This window comes from Puma concolor, chromosome B2 (assembly GCF_028749965.1).
Source record: "Puma concolor isolate L17-30 chromosome B2, mPumCon1.1.hap2, whole genome shotgun sequence".
NCBI classification, from domain to species: domain Eukaryota; kingdom Metazoa; phylum Chordata; class Mammalia; order Carnivora; family Felidae; genus Puma; species Puma concolor.
In genome coordinates, this window is record NC_141671.1 from 88,386,997 (window position 1) to 88,403,322 (window position 16,326).

Below are 16,326 nucleotides of genomic sequence, written 5' to 3' on the forward strand. Positions count from 1 at the left end.
GCTTGATTCAGTTTTCTACTTAAGATCATTAAACTGATTTATAAAGATGGGTGTTGGTTGAACAAATCATGCTTGTTCCACAGAAAATTAATGTTTGTTAACTTTTCTTCTCCTTTCTCTTTTCACAGGATCAGCATACTCTTTTGGTAAAGTATCAAGGTTTAGTTGTAAAGCATTTAGTTAGTCAAAATAAGAAGACTGGCCAGGGAGATGATCCTTTGAGTGATGAATTAGACAAAGAACAAGAAGATATCACCAATACTACTCGTAAAGAGCTTCAAGAACTTTCTTCATCCATTAAAGACCTTGTTCTCAAATCCAGGAAGTCATCTATGACAGAAGAGTAATGATCTTAATTTACTTTTATCATATAGTATACATTTTTCCCAAAGTTTAATATGGTGAGTGGTTACCACAGTGTTCATTTCACAGTCCTCAGTTCCTCCCAGTAATGCCCCCATGCATACACCCACACACACGCAATTCAGTCTAAACAATAGTGTTGTATTCAATGTAAACCTTATAAAAATGTGAATTTTTATAAATTGGGTTCAACCATGGAAGATTTCTTTTTCACAATATAATTCTAAAAATTAACCATTTCAGTTTTATTTTCAGATGCTAAATGAAGAATAAATTTTGATATCTTTCATCTCTAGAAAAGGACTCATTCGTTGTGTTGTTAGATTTCAAGTGACATTATTACATATATACCCATATTAGGTGGAAACTTAAAATGTGGCCATGTGTTTTTTAAAAAGGAAAAAAAAACCCCTTTGGTGTCAACAATAAAAATCGTGTATTTTAAAATTAATAGACAATGCTTCAAACCTAAAATACAGAAATTTGCAGAAGAACTTTTTATTACTAAGCCCCTGCTTTTATTTCTGGCAGATAGAGGGCCTCCCATTGCCCCCACAGGAGTGAACTTTTATGTGGTTGACAGTTTCAGGGATGCCTTTACAGCTGCAGAAAAACACCAGAGGGGCCCATTTATTGCTATGGTCTATTCTATTCTAAAACAAGACGCTAACAAGAGCGAGAGAAAAAATAAAAATTACTTCTTAATAGATATAAATCACATTAGAATAACTAAAAATGTAATACAAGTATTTTTTCTTTAATCCAATTTGCATTTCTAAATGTTATTTTTTATATCAGTAGTCACTCTGACTCCTAATGCTTTGTTGTAGGAGGATCTATAAGTGCATTGAAATCATTGAAACTTTTTTTTTTTCCAAAAATGGAAATCCATGTAAGAAAATAGGTATTCTTGTTTTCTAAAGACTAGTAGTAGTTAAAAGTAACTGAAATAGTTCCTTGGTGTAATAATTTCAAGCAAATGAGTCTTAAGCAACAATTTATTATTATCAAAAAGAAACTTATTTTGAATATAATAGTAAGTTAAATTTCAAATATTAAAAAAGTACTATTTTATATAATTCCTCATATGGCATTTAAAACTTCCTGTTTCAAATGTTTGAATACAAATATCAGTCTACCTCTCCTCTAATTCAGACAAAGTGTTAATATTGAGTGAAAGAAATTGATACAATTGCTAACTAAACATTATTATTAAAGTTGATAGGCATGTAACCTAAATTTAAAAATGTTTTTCCACTGGCAATTTTCTATTAATGTATTTTCATATGGGCAAAGGAAGAAAATGACAAATCCTCTGTGACCACAAACTCCAGGAATTTTTTTTTTTATTCAGCTTTCAAAATATTAAAAATCAAACTTAAGGTTTTATCCAGTCTTTAAGAACTTATCATTTATGTTTCAGCAGATACCAGAATAATCCACATTTGATTCAAACTAGGTCATAAACAATGAAGCAAATAAAATCATTCTGGCCTTCCTAATTTGTAGGAATAAAAATAGGAGAGACGAGCAAGCAAATAAAAAGAAAACGATTGTCTTGATCACATTAATTTTTTTTCATTTATCAAAATGGTTCATATTTTTCACAGTAAATAAGAACAATTTTTATTGTTTTTGAAAACAAAGTGGTATAGCCGATTTTGTATGTAAAAATCTAATCTCACTGATAAATAAAAATTCTTAAATGGTTATCTACTATATCTTGATGGGAAGATTTAAGAGTGTTATTAAAAATAAAGTTGCCTATTTCTGTTAAATTTTGTGGTACTTTGGAGCTTCCATTATTTTAATTACTATAGGATTGATGTATATGTTACATGTAACGTATTCACATTTTAAAATTCTTTTCCTGAATATATTTAAAGATTTTATTATATTTTCTTGCACAAAAATAGTTCGATAGTCCTCAGTGTCTCATTCCATGAAAGTTTGCCAGTCATGAACCATTTTACCTGAGTAAATCATCTTCGGTTAGCTACATGTCAGCAAATGTACAGCTATACTCTTATCTGCCACTTCCTACTATTGCAGATACAATAGAGCTTTCTGAATAATGTGTTCGTGTGCCCCATTCTCCAGACCACATGTTTCTGAAGAGTCAAGGGAGACCCACTTCTAGCCATCAGAATGATTCAGTGAACCATGGCCTATCTTATCAAAATCAGTGAATTTTCAGAAAAGATACTGATATGAAATCAGAATAATAAATGTATAAGTTGCTTAATTTGAATATAGAACCATCTTGAACTTTTTAGGGAGTGTGTTTAGTCAGACCATAAAGCACCAAAGATGAGGTCAGAGTGCAACAGTGTTCGTGAAAAGGGAGCATGGGGCAAGCGGAGGGCAAAATGCAAGCTGGCACCGCCCCCCCCCCCCCCCCCGGTTGAATATGAGTGATATTCCTTGGACACTTCTGGCTACCCAGGAACAAAGGAAAAGAGTTTAAGTGCTTGCCGTGGTAATGTGGGAATCTAAGGCAAATGAAAAATTAAATTCCCTTACTGCCTACAGCCCATTGACAAGTCCTTGGAAGAGGCAGAGTGACCTCCTTCTAGGAGCTCAGCTGTCTCAAGGATGACACTTCCTTTAGGGCAAAAGGAGAACCTTAGCTTAACATTATCCCAACCTCCAGGATCCTGTAAGTTTACTTCCTTTATCTTAACTGCCGCAAGATATATGCTGGCAATCATACTCCAAGCTTATGGCCCCTCAGTATACATCTAAAGGCTCTTATGACTAAGGTTTTATTAAATGGTAATAAATGTTTCCTTAGCAACACCTAGCCCCTCAAGGTACTGGAAACCTTGCTTCCAAAATTCCTTAGAGACATACTATATCCTTGATCCTCTCGCAACCTGAGGGTATATAAGGAGTTACCCATCATGACCCCATGCATCTCTTCCTGCCTACGGGTCCTGCCCTGTACTTTAATAAATCACCTTTTGCACCAAAGATGTCTTCAAGAATTCTTTGGCCTTTGGCTCCGGACCACCCCACCATCACACCAAAACTTCATCCCTGCAGCATATGGATTGAGAACAAAGAGTTCATTGCTTCCCCAGAAATGCTACTCATCCCAGGGCCAATGGGACTTTTTTTTCTATCAAGAATTAACATGTTAGTTGGGTAGAGGTTGGAGACCATGGAAGGTTTGCTTTCTTTGACTAATACCAATGAAGCCTTTACCCCAGTATATATGGGAGATGAAGGAAAAACATTTAAACTCAGATGCATTTTCCACAGAAATCTAGGACCACATTAAAGTGGCCATTAAAATGGCCTAGATTCACACAAGTTGCTCTACTTTGAAGTCGACACTGAACAAAAAATTAAATAGAACCTGGGAAAAATTTGTTCCAAACCATCTAACAAAGAAACCTTGACTTTCAGGCTTTCAGAAACAGAATACACAGAAACACAGAAATAAAAAGTGTTTATTCAATTTACATCACCAAAAAAGAAGGAATAACTACTTTGAATATGTATTAAATTTTTATAAGTTCCCAGTGTTTTATTATTTGTTTTACCAGGTTTGCCTCTATTTGCACCTCTATTTCTCTTCAGTGATTAGTACTACGACTAATCCACATCGTGGATGTGTGTTTACAGAGCAGGAGGAAAGAGATTGTGTTGTGGTGCGATGAAGAAAGGGGAGACATGGTGAATTTAAATCCTGAGCTCAACAATCTCCTGGATCCTGTATGACTACGAAGAACTAGGAATACAAATGTAAATCTTAAAAATACACTTTGACTTAGCATAATACACTGTAGTTACATCCACGTTTTTGCAAATGGCAACATTTCCTTCTTTTTGATCACTGAGTAGCCAGAGAAAGACAAATAAATAGATGACTTCACTTACATGTGGAATTTAAGAAGACAACAGATGAACATGGTGCAGGGGGGAGGAAAAATAAGATAAAAACAGAAGTAAACCATAAGAGACTCTTAAATACAGAGAACATACTGAGTGTTGCTAGATGGGGGAGGTAGGGGAGGTATGGGCTGAACGGGTGATGGGCATTAAGAAGGGCACTTGTTGGGCACTGGGTTCTATCCTGAAACCAATACTACACTGTATGTTACCCAACTTGAATTTAAATAAATAATTTAAAAATACATGTGTTAGTTGAATAAGTAAAAGTATGAAAAATAAATACACCTTGTTTCAAGGAGATGGCAAGAATCAAAGAGCAGAGGATGCTATGGGGGAAGAAATGAAAGTCCACTGTCTTGCACAGCAGGGAGGGGAACTGTACAGGCTGGAGATGACCTCCTGAGTCCTGACAGAAAAGTCCTGACAGAACTGAGTCCTGACAGAAAAGTAGGACAAGCCCAGTGAAATCAGGCATTTCTGAGAGAGAGGAGGAAATCGGGAAGTACTAAGACATGAACTAATATGAAATAATGAGACATTTGGGAAACCTAAGTATGAGAAATGTGAAAAATGGTCTGGGGAAGCATTGTAAGCTGAAGTTGGAGAGACCAGAGGGAGATCATGAACTACCTTATATGTACACTAAGCGAAAAAGTTTAGCCATCATCCTGAAAACGGGGAGTTTTACAAGGTTAACTAGGAAAATAAGGTAATTAGATTTGTCTTTTAGAAAGACTGCCCATTCTGAAAGGTAGTCTGAGTAGTTTGAGAACATATCAAAATCCTTTAAAATTACTATTATTTATGAAATCAATGTCTCTCCTGTCTGAAAAGTAAAATGTGGACTTGATATATACAAGTCTTTTTCCCCAGCTTCTAGTCGAAGAGGAGCATGGACAGCCTGCCTTGCCCAGAAAGGAGGCAGTCTCCTTGGCTCTGAAGTACTCTTTTTTATTCAGATGCTAGTCTGCCCCCCAAAAAACCTATATCTGACTAGTCAAGCTAAGACAAAGTTCCTATGGGGTTTCTCATATGTTTCTTGCCATTCAATGTGAAGAAGAAAAAGCACTTGATCAAACTGCTTTCCTACTGATCTTGTCTACTCACCTAAAATATACCTTTCACCTAACTCTACTATGCAGACTTACAGATTGGGTTAATTGCTTGAAGACATGACACATGGTAAGTATAGAAAATACAGTTGTTTAAATAGTATCTAATAAATGTAAATAACTTAAAGTGAGTGTTTTATATTTTTCTCCTTCCCCCCTTTCTCACCAAAATCTAAGTCCTTGTGACTCATACATGATAAACGCTCAGGGTAAGTTTTGGTGTTGAAGAAAACAAATCAGAAAGCAAGAGAGACAGAGAGAAGAGAGACCACTAGTCCATAATATATTTCGTGTGTTTCATTATATTGCAGCCTTTATTCACAACCACCTTAAAGATACTTGATTTGGAAAATTGTTCATGGTATATTAGGTTAAAAAAAAGGATGCAGAACTCTATATAATGTGGTCTTGGTCTTCTAATTAAATATACTGTATAAACATTTGTATAAATGTCCTTGTATAGTTTCCTGCATGTACATACCTAATATTCTAAAGAGATTTGGGCTAAGATTTGACTTGTGGCTGTCTCTTAGATTGCAAGTCATTTTAAATTTTATTTTTTCAATTCTTATTCCAGGTTTTCTGCAAGAAGCATGTATTTTCTTTCTTTTTAATTTTTAACATTTATTTATTTTTTTTAATTTTTTTTAACGTTTTATTTATTTTTGAGACAGAGAGAGACAGAGCATGAGGGGGAGGGGCAGAGAGAGAGGGGACACAGAATCGGAAGCAGGCTCCAGGCTCTGAGCCATCAGCCCAGAGCCCGACGCGGGGCTCGAACTCACGGACTGCGAGATCATGACCTGAGCTGAAGTCGGACGCTTAACCGACTGAGCCACCCAGGCGCCCCGAACATTTATTTATTTTTTGAGAGACACAGCACAAGCAGGGAAGGGGCAGAGAGACAGAGACAGAGACACAGAATCTGAAGCAGGCTCCAGGCTCTGAGCTGTCAGCACAGAGCCCAACATGGGGCTTGAACCCACGAACTGTGAGATCATTACCTGAGCTGAAGTTGGGGGCTCAACCGACTAAGCCACCCAGGTGCTCCAGAAGCAGGTATTTTCTAATTTGATAAACTGGTATTTTAAAATACCGTTTTATAGTGATGTAGAGAAATGATAGAAGGGGACTGGACTGAGGCAGCTACTGGTCGTTCTACAACTGATCCAGTAACCCAAGTGAGAAAGGTGAGAATCAGAGTGCAGGGAGGATGACAGATTTGAGGGAGAGCCAACAAAGTAGAACCAGCAGAAGTTGGTGATGGGGATGACTGATGGGGATGGTGGAGAATAAGTGAGGACAGTCTAAGGTGATGGCTTGGATGATTGTGCCCATGCCCTTAGAGAGGATTTGAAGTCAGGAGAAGATGAGGAGCTTTATTAGGGACCGTTGAGTTTGAGATGCCTGGGGACCTGTAGAAAAAGATGGCCAACAGACAACAGGGTACAGATCTGGAGGCTCAGAGAGTGATAACAATTGAAAACACAGGGTTGGTAGTCATATAATTGCTAATGGTTTCCATAGCTCTAGGGAAGGCTGAGATGAATAAAGGGAGAGGAGGCTGATGGTGCTAAAAAAGGAGGAAATCAGAGAATGTAACTTAGTGAAACCAAATTTAATGAAAGCAAATTTCAAAAAGAAACAGACATGGCAAGAGATGAGAAATCTCAAGTAAGGTTAAAGACAGTGCCCTTTGGAGGGCTAATTAAGACCTTTTATGAGTTTACTGAAGCTTTTTTGGTGGAGTGGTTCAAGTGGAAGACAGATTGCAACTGTGGGAGGATAAAGCAGGAGGGTCAGAAGCTGTATCAGAGAATGTAGGCTACCCTCTCAGGAAGCTTGGGTGTAAACAAAGACGGTGATGGCCCCATAATTAGAGGGGAACATATGCAATTTATATCTCTGAGACTCTACTTCCTCACCTATAAAAGGATAAAAATAATGCCTGGCTAGCAGTAGGGTCATGCGGATTACAATCTATTACTAGTTGAATGTACTTGTGTCCTTTCACTGAATCGATTTGTTGCTGCTGCTCACCATGTTTTCATTTTCATATCTATTTTTTAAGTTTATTTATTTTGAGACAGATAGAGCATGAGCAGGGAAGGGGGCAGAGAGAGAGGGAGAGAAAAGTTCAAGCAGGCTCTGCTCTGTCAGTGCAGAACCTGACCCAGGCTCAGTCTCATGAACCTTGAGATCATGACATGAGCCGAAATCAAGAGTCGGACACTAAACCAACTGAACCACCCAGGTGCCCCTCATTCTCATATCTTAAATCATCAAAGTCAGGTGAATAGCAATGCACACATTTCCCCAACTCAACTTTTTTTGGTTTTTTTTTGTTTGTTGTGTGTGTGTGTGTGTGTGTGTGTACCTGAGTTCAATCTCAGAAAATATTTTTTTTATTTATATATGAAATTTATTGTCAAATTGGTTTCCATACAACACCCAGTGCTCATCCCAAAAGGTGCCCTCCTCAATACCCATCACCCACCCTCTCCTCCCTCCCACCCCCCATCAACCCTCAGTTTGCTCTCAGTTCTCAACAGTCTCTTATGCTTTGGCTCTCTCCCACTCTAACCTCTTTTTTTTTCCTTCCCCTCCCCCATGGGTTCCTGTTAAGTTTCTCAGGATCCACATAAGAGTGAAACCATATGGTATCTGTCTTTCTCTGTATGGCTTATTTCACTTAGCATCACACTCTCCAGTTCCATCCACGTTGCTACAAAAGGCCATATTTCATTTTTTCTCATTGCCACGTAGTATTCCATAGTGTATATAAACCACAATTTCTTTATCCATTCTTCAGTTGATGGACATTTAGGCTCTTTCCATAATTTGGCTATTGTTGAGAGTGCTGCTATGAACATTGGGGTACAAGTGCCCCTATGCATCAGTACTCCTGTGTCCCTTGGATAAATTCCTAACAGTGCTATTGCTGGGTCATAGGGTAGGTCTATTTTTAATTTTCTGAGGAACCTCCACACTGCTTTCCAGAGCGGCTGCACCAATTTGCATTCCCACCAACAGTGCAAGAGGGTTCCCGTTTCTCCACATCCTCTCCAGCATCTATAGTCTCCTGATTTGTTCATTTTGGCCACTCTGACTGGCGTGAGGTGATACCTGAGTGTGGTTTTGATTTGTATTTCCCTGATAAGGAGCGACGCTGAACATCTTTTCATGTGCCTGTTGGCCATCCGGATGTCTTCTTTAGAGAAGTGTCTATTCATGTTTTCTGCCCATTTCTTCACTGGGTTATTTGCTTTTCGGGTGTGGAGTTTGGTGAGCTCTTTATAGATTTTGGATACTAGCCCTTTGTCCGATATGTCATTGGCAAATATCTTTTCCCATTCCGTTGGTTGCCTTTTAGTTTTGTTGGTTGTTTCCTTTGCTGTGCAGAAGCTTTTTATCTTCATAAGGTCCCAGTAATTCACTTTTGCTTTTAATTCCCTTGCCTTTGGGGATGTGTCGAGTAAGAGATTGCTACGGCTGAGGTCAGAGAGGTCTTTTCCTGCTTTCTCCTCTAAGGTTTTGATGGTTTCCTGTCTCACATTCAGGTCCTTTATCCATTTTGAGTTTATTTTTGTGAATGGTGTGAGAAAGTGGTCTAGTTTCAACCTTCTGCATGTTGCTGTCCAGTTCTCCCAGCACCATTTGTTAAAGAGACTGTCTTTTTTCCATTGGATGTTCTTTCCTGCTTTGTCAAAGATGAGTTGGCCATACGTTTGTGGGTCTAGTTCTGGGGTTTCTATTCTATTCCATTGGTCTATGTGTCTGTTTTTGTGCCATCAGAAAATATTAACATATAATTTCTTTAGCACTTAGAACAAGAAAAGTTTTTGTCTGGGAACAAATGAAGTTCAGAAAGAACATTTCTTCTCTCGCCCCACTTTATAAAGTGAAGAAATGGCCTCAAGTAGAAATTCTAGGAGCAAATGTCCCTTAGTCCATCTGGTCCATGGAGAATTCCTGTTCTGGATTACGATATTCAAATACAGTTTTATATACAACTCTCGAAATCTCTATCCACTTTTCATTTTTGAATTGAAGATTTCAAAAGACCAGATGAGTCTGTTTAAGTGAAGCCATATAGCCAGGACTGTGACATAACAATTGTTGCCAGCTCATAGGGCAATACGCAGAAAGAAGCAGGGAGTGGTAAGTCCTCAGTGCACGTGCAGGAAGCAGGTAGCTACCTGGAGTTATTCTAGTCAAATCCAAGGCTCAAATTTCCCAAGTTTCCCAAGAAGGCAGTGATAGAAGCCACAACCCAGGGTTTATCTCTCAAGCTACCAAAAATTCTTCAGGTAAGAACATGGGGCTTCATCTCTTTCCAGATAGTTCGACAGAAAAGCTCTGTAGTACAGCCATCTCTAACCTAAGAGACAGGTTCAGATAGTCACCAGAAAGCAAGAAAATGAAACAAAATCAAACAAACAAACAAACAAAACATTAATCAAGGAAAAGGAAACTACATCATCCTTTTAGAGATTTTTAAAAATTTAAATATGCCCTTAATTTAGCCTAGGCAGTGGAAATTTCTTGAGTGTGTATGTGAGTTGTCTGTGTATACACACTGTACTTTAAAATTCTGGAGCTTATCCAGATATTTCAAATACTAATTTTGGCAGAATTTCCCTTTAAGGATATCCTGCAGAGAATTTGTTACTCCCAATTTTAAGTAAAAATTGACAAGGAGTGCTTTTTCAGCCCAGTAGGAGTCAGCTACATACACATCACAAGACTTGGAGGAAACCCACTCACCCTCCTATTTTCTTCTACAAAGTTGAAAAAGCTGCAATTGGGGGAACCCTCAGATAGCTCTGGTGGTTCATTCTGTTCCTCTTGGAGTTGACATCTGGATGTGTTGGAGGAAAAAAAATCATCATATATTCTTCTTTCCTACTCTTTAAATCACAGGAAGAAGCAACTTAAGAAAAAGTAAGTTCTGTTTTCTTTTCCATGTTTCCTTTGTGGTTTTAATGTGGTATTTCGGCATTCATTTTTTTTTTTTTTAAGTATGAGCGATTCTTATAAAATTTCTAGTAACCTCTTATGAGAACACTTTTACTTGGCAAGTAAGTGTATATCTTGAAGTTTCTTAGAAACTTTAAAAAGCTATTTGAGCCAACAGTTATCATATGTTATAAGCTGAGCTTTTCAGATTTCTCACTTCAATAATATGTGTGCGGGGGCCACATAGTGGACAGATAACTCTTCAGAGTTGCCTCCTGAGTTGTGAAAATGGCTTTTATACACGTTATAGCTTCATTGCCATAAAACAGAACAACAACAACAAAAAAGGTGGCAGGATTCTGGGGATTTATTTGGCTTCGTTTATTTGAATGACTAACTTTATCACTGCGGTTATTTTATGGCTGGGTTTATGTATCCGGAGCACAATTTGAAGTCATTTACAGATTTTAAGTGAGTTAGTGAGATTCCTGCTATTTTCAAGAAAAATCTGCCTGCTTGTTCCAGAAGCAGGCTTAAAGACCATTCCTTTAATTTTTTAAAAATTTTTTAACGTTTATTCATTTTTGAGAGACAGAGTGCAAGCGGGAGAGGGGCAGAGAGAGAGGGAGTCAGAGAATCTGAAGCAGGTTCCAGGCTCTGAGCTGCCAGCACAGGGCCCGATGTGGGGCTCGAACCCATGAACCACAAGATCATGACCTGAGCCGAAGTCGGATGCTTAACTGACTGAGCCACCCAGTCGCCCCAAGATCATTCCTAGTGTTAGGTTTTCTGAGATTGAATTGAAATGTCTGTATGTCTGGCCCACACAAATATATAATCTATTACAGGAATCTTAGGCATTGCTTCTTGAAACAAACAGCGTTTCTTAAGCAAAAGCATACATTCCATATGTGTTTACACTTTCTCCCTCACTAGTTTAGTCAGACCCTCTGTGGTATCTGTCAGCCATTTGAAAACTAAGCTGTTAGTTTGGGTTTCAAACATGTGGAAACTGAAAAGAATCATGAATAAAACGTGTAATCCTTATAAATAAAATGTAAGAAAATCCTCACGTCATTTTAGCTGTCATTTCACATTCACAATATCATCATGTATAAATTCTAGCATTTTCATCAGCAAAGCCTATAGATTAATATTTAATGCAAATATTGCAAGCATGTATCATACAAGATATTTCTTAACATATTTGTTATGATACATGCCTGAAGCCATAATCCAAATTGTTTGATGGGGAAGGTAAACTCTGATGTCTGTTTTATACACTTCCTTGATTTCCACATGTTACCATTAGTTGCCAATTCTAAGCAAGAGCAGCAGATTTGTGTTTTAATGTCATATCACCTCACTGACAAGTTTACCTCTGATTTTTATTATACTTGCCAACAACATTTTGAATAAAGGTAGATTCATTTGGGTTCCTTAGGCAAGCCTAGTAACTTTCAACTATAATATTGAAAATAAATGTTCATCTAGAACATGTTGGAAAAGCTTTGATTTGTTTTTTATGTTTTCAATCTAGGAAACATGATTTCTTTAGAATTGAAAACCAAATACTTGGGTTCACATGGGAAATTCTGAGTCAGACGACAGTTAAACAAACTTGTATTTCCATGTTCTTGTAATTGTCTTTTTTTCTCTCTGATTGTCATCATTAGTATTGGTTACTTTTTGGTACCCTGGAAATGATCAGCTTGAGCATTTATCTATCTCCACAGACTACAGATGCCCTTAAGACTCTGATAGAAGTCAATGGACCCTCTTCTCACAAAAAAAAAAAAAAAAAAAAAAAAAAGCCCATTGCAAATAGATTTTTCAATTACATATCTGGGGTTGATAGATACCTGAAATCTGCCCTTGAGTATTCTCTGGGGTCCTGATTATGAGCCACTGGTTTCTGTGAAACCAGAGACCTCAGCTTCAGACATATTTTGGTACCAGTGGGTTCACCAAATCTTTAAAGGGTTTTGGACAGAAGTATGCCTAAACTGTCTCTTTAAACTGTCCTCACCTGAAGACAGGTAAGGCTAAGGCAAGGATTTTAGTTTAAGGGTTAATTTTTTTTTTTTTTTTTTAGAGAGAGAGCAAGAGCACACACAGGTTGGGGAGGAACAGAGGGGGAAAGAATGAAAGAGAGAGGGAGAGAGAATCCCAAGCAGGCTCCACACTCAGCACAGAGCCCGATACAGGTCTTGATTGCACGACCCTGGGATCATAACCTGAGCAGAAATCAAGAATCAGATGCTCAACTTGACTGAGCCACCCAGGGGCCCCAAGTTTAAAGTTTAAATTTTAAAGCAGGTGCTTAGTTAATTCATGGCCATACTTGTCCTGAGCAGTGTGTAATGGAAATAAAAGTGGAGTTTTCAAGGAGCAGAACAGTTCCTTTTGTGGAGAGCAAGGCTTAGGATGGAATGCTGGTAGGATTAACCCACTAAAGACCCCAGAATGTGGAACAGATGACTCTTCCACTCCAGCAGAGGAGTCTTCCCATTTCTCTGACCATCCTCCCATATCTCCATACCTACCTACTGGTACACTGGAATATAAAAGGAAGAGCTATACAAGTGTCCATTACCCTTTCAAGCATCACAGTCTTTAATCTTCCCTTCTTTATGGGCTCCTTTTATCAGCACTCAAACATGCTCAAATTTCCCATCTTAAAACATTTCTCCTTCATTACTGAGCTCCTCCAATTCCCCTCTTCCTCAGCTTCATAGATCAATCTCTTGAAAAGTTGTCTACACTCTATTAATCTCCGCTTCCCGAGCCCCACTTCTCAGTCTATTGTAATCTGGCTTTAGTCCTCTTCAGTTTTTCCCAGCTCTCATGGAGGTTGTCAATCACTAGTGTATTGCTAAATCCAGCAGACATTTCTCGTTATCTATTCAGTGTCTAGAATCAATTTTACCCTATTCTCCATTTCCCCCACTTTGGGACACGCTTTACCCAGGGCTTCCATGATATCAAACTCTTACTTCTCTCCCATGAAGACCACTCTTTTTGGTCTGCTTTGCAGATTTCTCTTCTTCTCCCCTGTATCCTGGACTCCTTTTCTCTTTCTGGGAAATCTCACTGCCTCAGTTACCATCTGTTCTATAGGCTTATGAATACGAAATCTGTATCTCTAGCTGATGTATCTTTTCTGAGCCATAGACCTGTATGTTTAATTGTCTGCTGAATGCAAAACTGCTCGGAGTAGGCTTGGACCCCAATGAATTAAATGGTAGAGGAGGAAGGGATATCAGGGACAAACCAGGACCTGCACAAAGACCCCTTCCAACATACCCAAGTAATTTATATGGTTTCCCTGCCATTTATACGTGGTTTCCGGGGCTTTCTTTGGCCCTGGCTAAACAGCTATACTTGGCTGCCCCAAAGTCTTCCCAAATCTCACCATTTAATCTAAAAGCAAATTATCGTTTCCTACTCCCCACCCAATTTCCCTCAGGTATACTCTTACATAGTAAATGACACCATGGTGAAACCAGTTGCTCAAGCCATAAACTTGGGGGAACTAACTCCTCCCCTCCCTCAATTCAAATACCCAAAGAATCTCTAAGTTCTGGCAAGGCTGTCCTGTGCATTCGCCTACACCTCTCCTTTGTTACTGCCACCACCCAATTTCAGGCTGCCATCTTCTTGTACTTGGCGAACAGTAGCCCTTTCACTGGTCTCTCTGCCTCCAGGATTGCCCTCTGCTACTGAAGGCTCCATATTGAAGCCAGAGCGATTGACCTAAAACAATTGGTGTAAATACACATTTGACTTTGCCAACCTTTACTTCAAACTTTTCCCTGACTCTCCACTGGCCTTAAGGTAATGTCCAGATTCCTTCTCAAAGTTAAAGAGAAACAATAATAGATTATAAGGGATTACAGCAGATCTCTTCAAACTTTGAAGTGCTCAGGTAGGACCTGGTCTTTGTTAAAATGCAGATTCTGGTTCTGTAGGTCTGGGTTGTTTTTACATTTCTAACAAGCTTCCAGGTGAAGCTGATAATACTAGTCCAAGGACCATGCTTCTCATGCTAGATTGGCTGGAACTCAAGTTCCAGTTGTGTTGCTCCCTAGGTCTGGAAACTTGAAGTTGTCACTCAACTTCTGTGTGTCTCCTTTTCCTTGTATATAAAATGGAGATCATGATGGTGTGCCTTTTTCTTGTTTTTTTTATGAGAAATAAACATGTGATATTAAAATTACTTGCAACAGTGCCTGGCCCAGAGTAAGTGTTAAATGGCCTTATTATTATCACCAGTCAATACTTTGAATAACTTAGCCTCTACATTCTTCTACTGTGGCACTGGTGGGCACACATGCACACACACGCACACACACTACTGCTCAGACATGCCGAATGACCTTCAGCACATTAAGAACAGAGCAAATGCCTGCTTTCTGCCAAACTTCCAAAGGCGCTTCTTGGCAGAGCCTCTGCCTACAAAGTTAACTCAACTCAGTCACCCTCATATTTTGGATCTCAGCTCAGGTGTGCATCCTCTGGGAAGTATTTACAGAACACCTTCCACCCAAGTCCACATTTCATACCACTTTGAGTATTCTCATATTACCAATGTGCCTTCTGGTCTCACATAATAATTTCATTTATTTATCTGTCTCACCTATAAGACTATCTGCCCCTTTAGAGTGAAGGACTGTGGCAATACTAAATTTCTAATACCTCAAACACTCTTTCGCAGGTTGCAGGTGATCAGTAAAGAGTGAATGCATTTTATAGACACATTTCCAAAGACCTGTAAAATGAGAAATGGAGACAGGGAACAGAAAGCTTTAAGATCTGGTTTGAGTAAAAGGAAATATGAGATGTAGTCCTCCAAATGCTGCTTCTGAGTTGGACTATTAACACACTAGAAAGGGAAAAAGATCTTCAAATTCATTAAATAAATAAACAAGGCTAAAAAGTCAATGCAATGGTGATAGTGTGACACAGAGAAGAGAATCAAGGCTTTGAAGTCTGGTCCATGTTGAGTCTTCTGCAACCTCAGGCAAATTAGTTTGCCTCCCTGTCTTAAAGATGGAATAAAAACACCCATTTTGTAAAATTTTGTATTAGTGTAATAGCAACATTTTTATTTTTATTTTTATTTCTTTTGTTTCAAATTTTTATTTAAATTCTAGTTGGTTAACATACACTACACTATTGGTTTCAGGAGTAGAATTTAGTGATTCATCACTTACCTATAACACGCAGTGCTCATCATAGCAAGTGCCGTCCTTAATACCCATCACTCATCTAGCCTATCACCCACCCACCTCCCTCCATCAACCCTCAGTTTGTTCTCTATTGCTGAGTCTCTTATGGTTATTTTTATTTCTTCTCAAATTCTTCTGTTATAATACTGTTGCTACTAACATAGATTTGAGATATTCTTTTGTTTGTTCATTTTGCCAGAGCAGTAACCACCAAATGGATTCTGAGGTTTATTTTTCAGTAGATCATTTTGATACATCAGATTCTCCCCTCACATTATTTAAGAATACACCTTTTTGTTCTATTCACAATTTAATCACAATTACAGCACTGAAGACGGTGGGGAATGGGCTTCTGGGCTCCTTGTATCCCAGCTTGATTTTATTCTCTTCAATGATTCCTCACAACTCTTCATAAGACAATTTAATTAATGTGGTCATGTTACCCTTAATATGTTTTAAAAGAGTATTAAGAGTTGTCCTGATCAAGATATCAAACTATGTATTTTTTTCAGAGCCAGAAAGTCATACAAGGTAATTTATTCATTTATATATTCATTCAAATGTTCACCCATTAGATCAAGCCAGTATAGTAGCTACAGAAAAAAATGGTCAAATTGTTTAATTTTCTTTACATCATGAATCTATGCATTATGTTCATGACCATTTCATGAGTCTCCTATGAACAAGGAATAATCTATCATAAATTTTGACCAAATGCCTCTCAGTATAGAACTAACAATGCTTCGGTTTTGTGGAAAATT

General features: G+C 38.2%; 2 protein-coding genes across 5 annotated transcripts in view; both read left to right on the forward strand.

Annotated features, from left to right (window-relative positions):
* UFL1 (UFM1 specific ligase 1) overlaps positions 1-2,141 on the forward strand; it is a 33,828-nt gene extending 31,687 nt beyond the window's left edge. Inside the window, exon 19 of the mRNA XM_025925390.2 lies at positions 129-2,141. Within this exon, the coding sequence (XP_025781175.1) occupies positions 129-347 (219 nt within the window). The 3' untranslated portion in view covers positions 348-2,141. The remainder of the gene's footprint in view (positions 1-128) is intronic.
* A 7,371-nt stretch (positions 2,142-9,512) lies between these two features.
* The window catches only part of FHL5 (four and a half LIM domains 5), a 42,228-nt gene continuing 35,414 nt past the window's right edge, over positions 9,513-16,326 (forward strand). Inside the window, exons 1-2 of one of the 4 annotated variants that reach the window (XM_086707439.1) lie at positions 9,513-9,685; positions 10,089-10,319. The gene's annotated coding sequence lies outside the window, so the exon portion shown is untranslated. The remainder of the gene's footprint in view (positions 9,686-10,088; positions 10,320-16,326) is intronic. The other 3 variants (XM_086707440.1, XM_086707441.1, XM_025925829.2) reach the window with 3 other exon arrangements.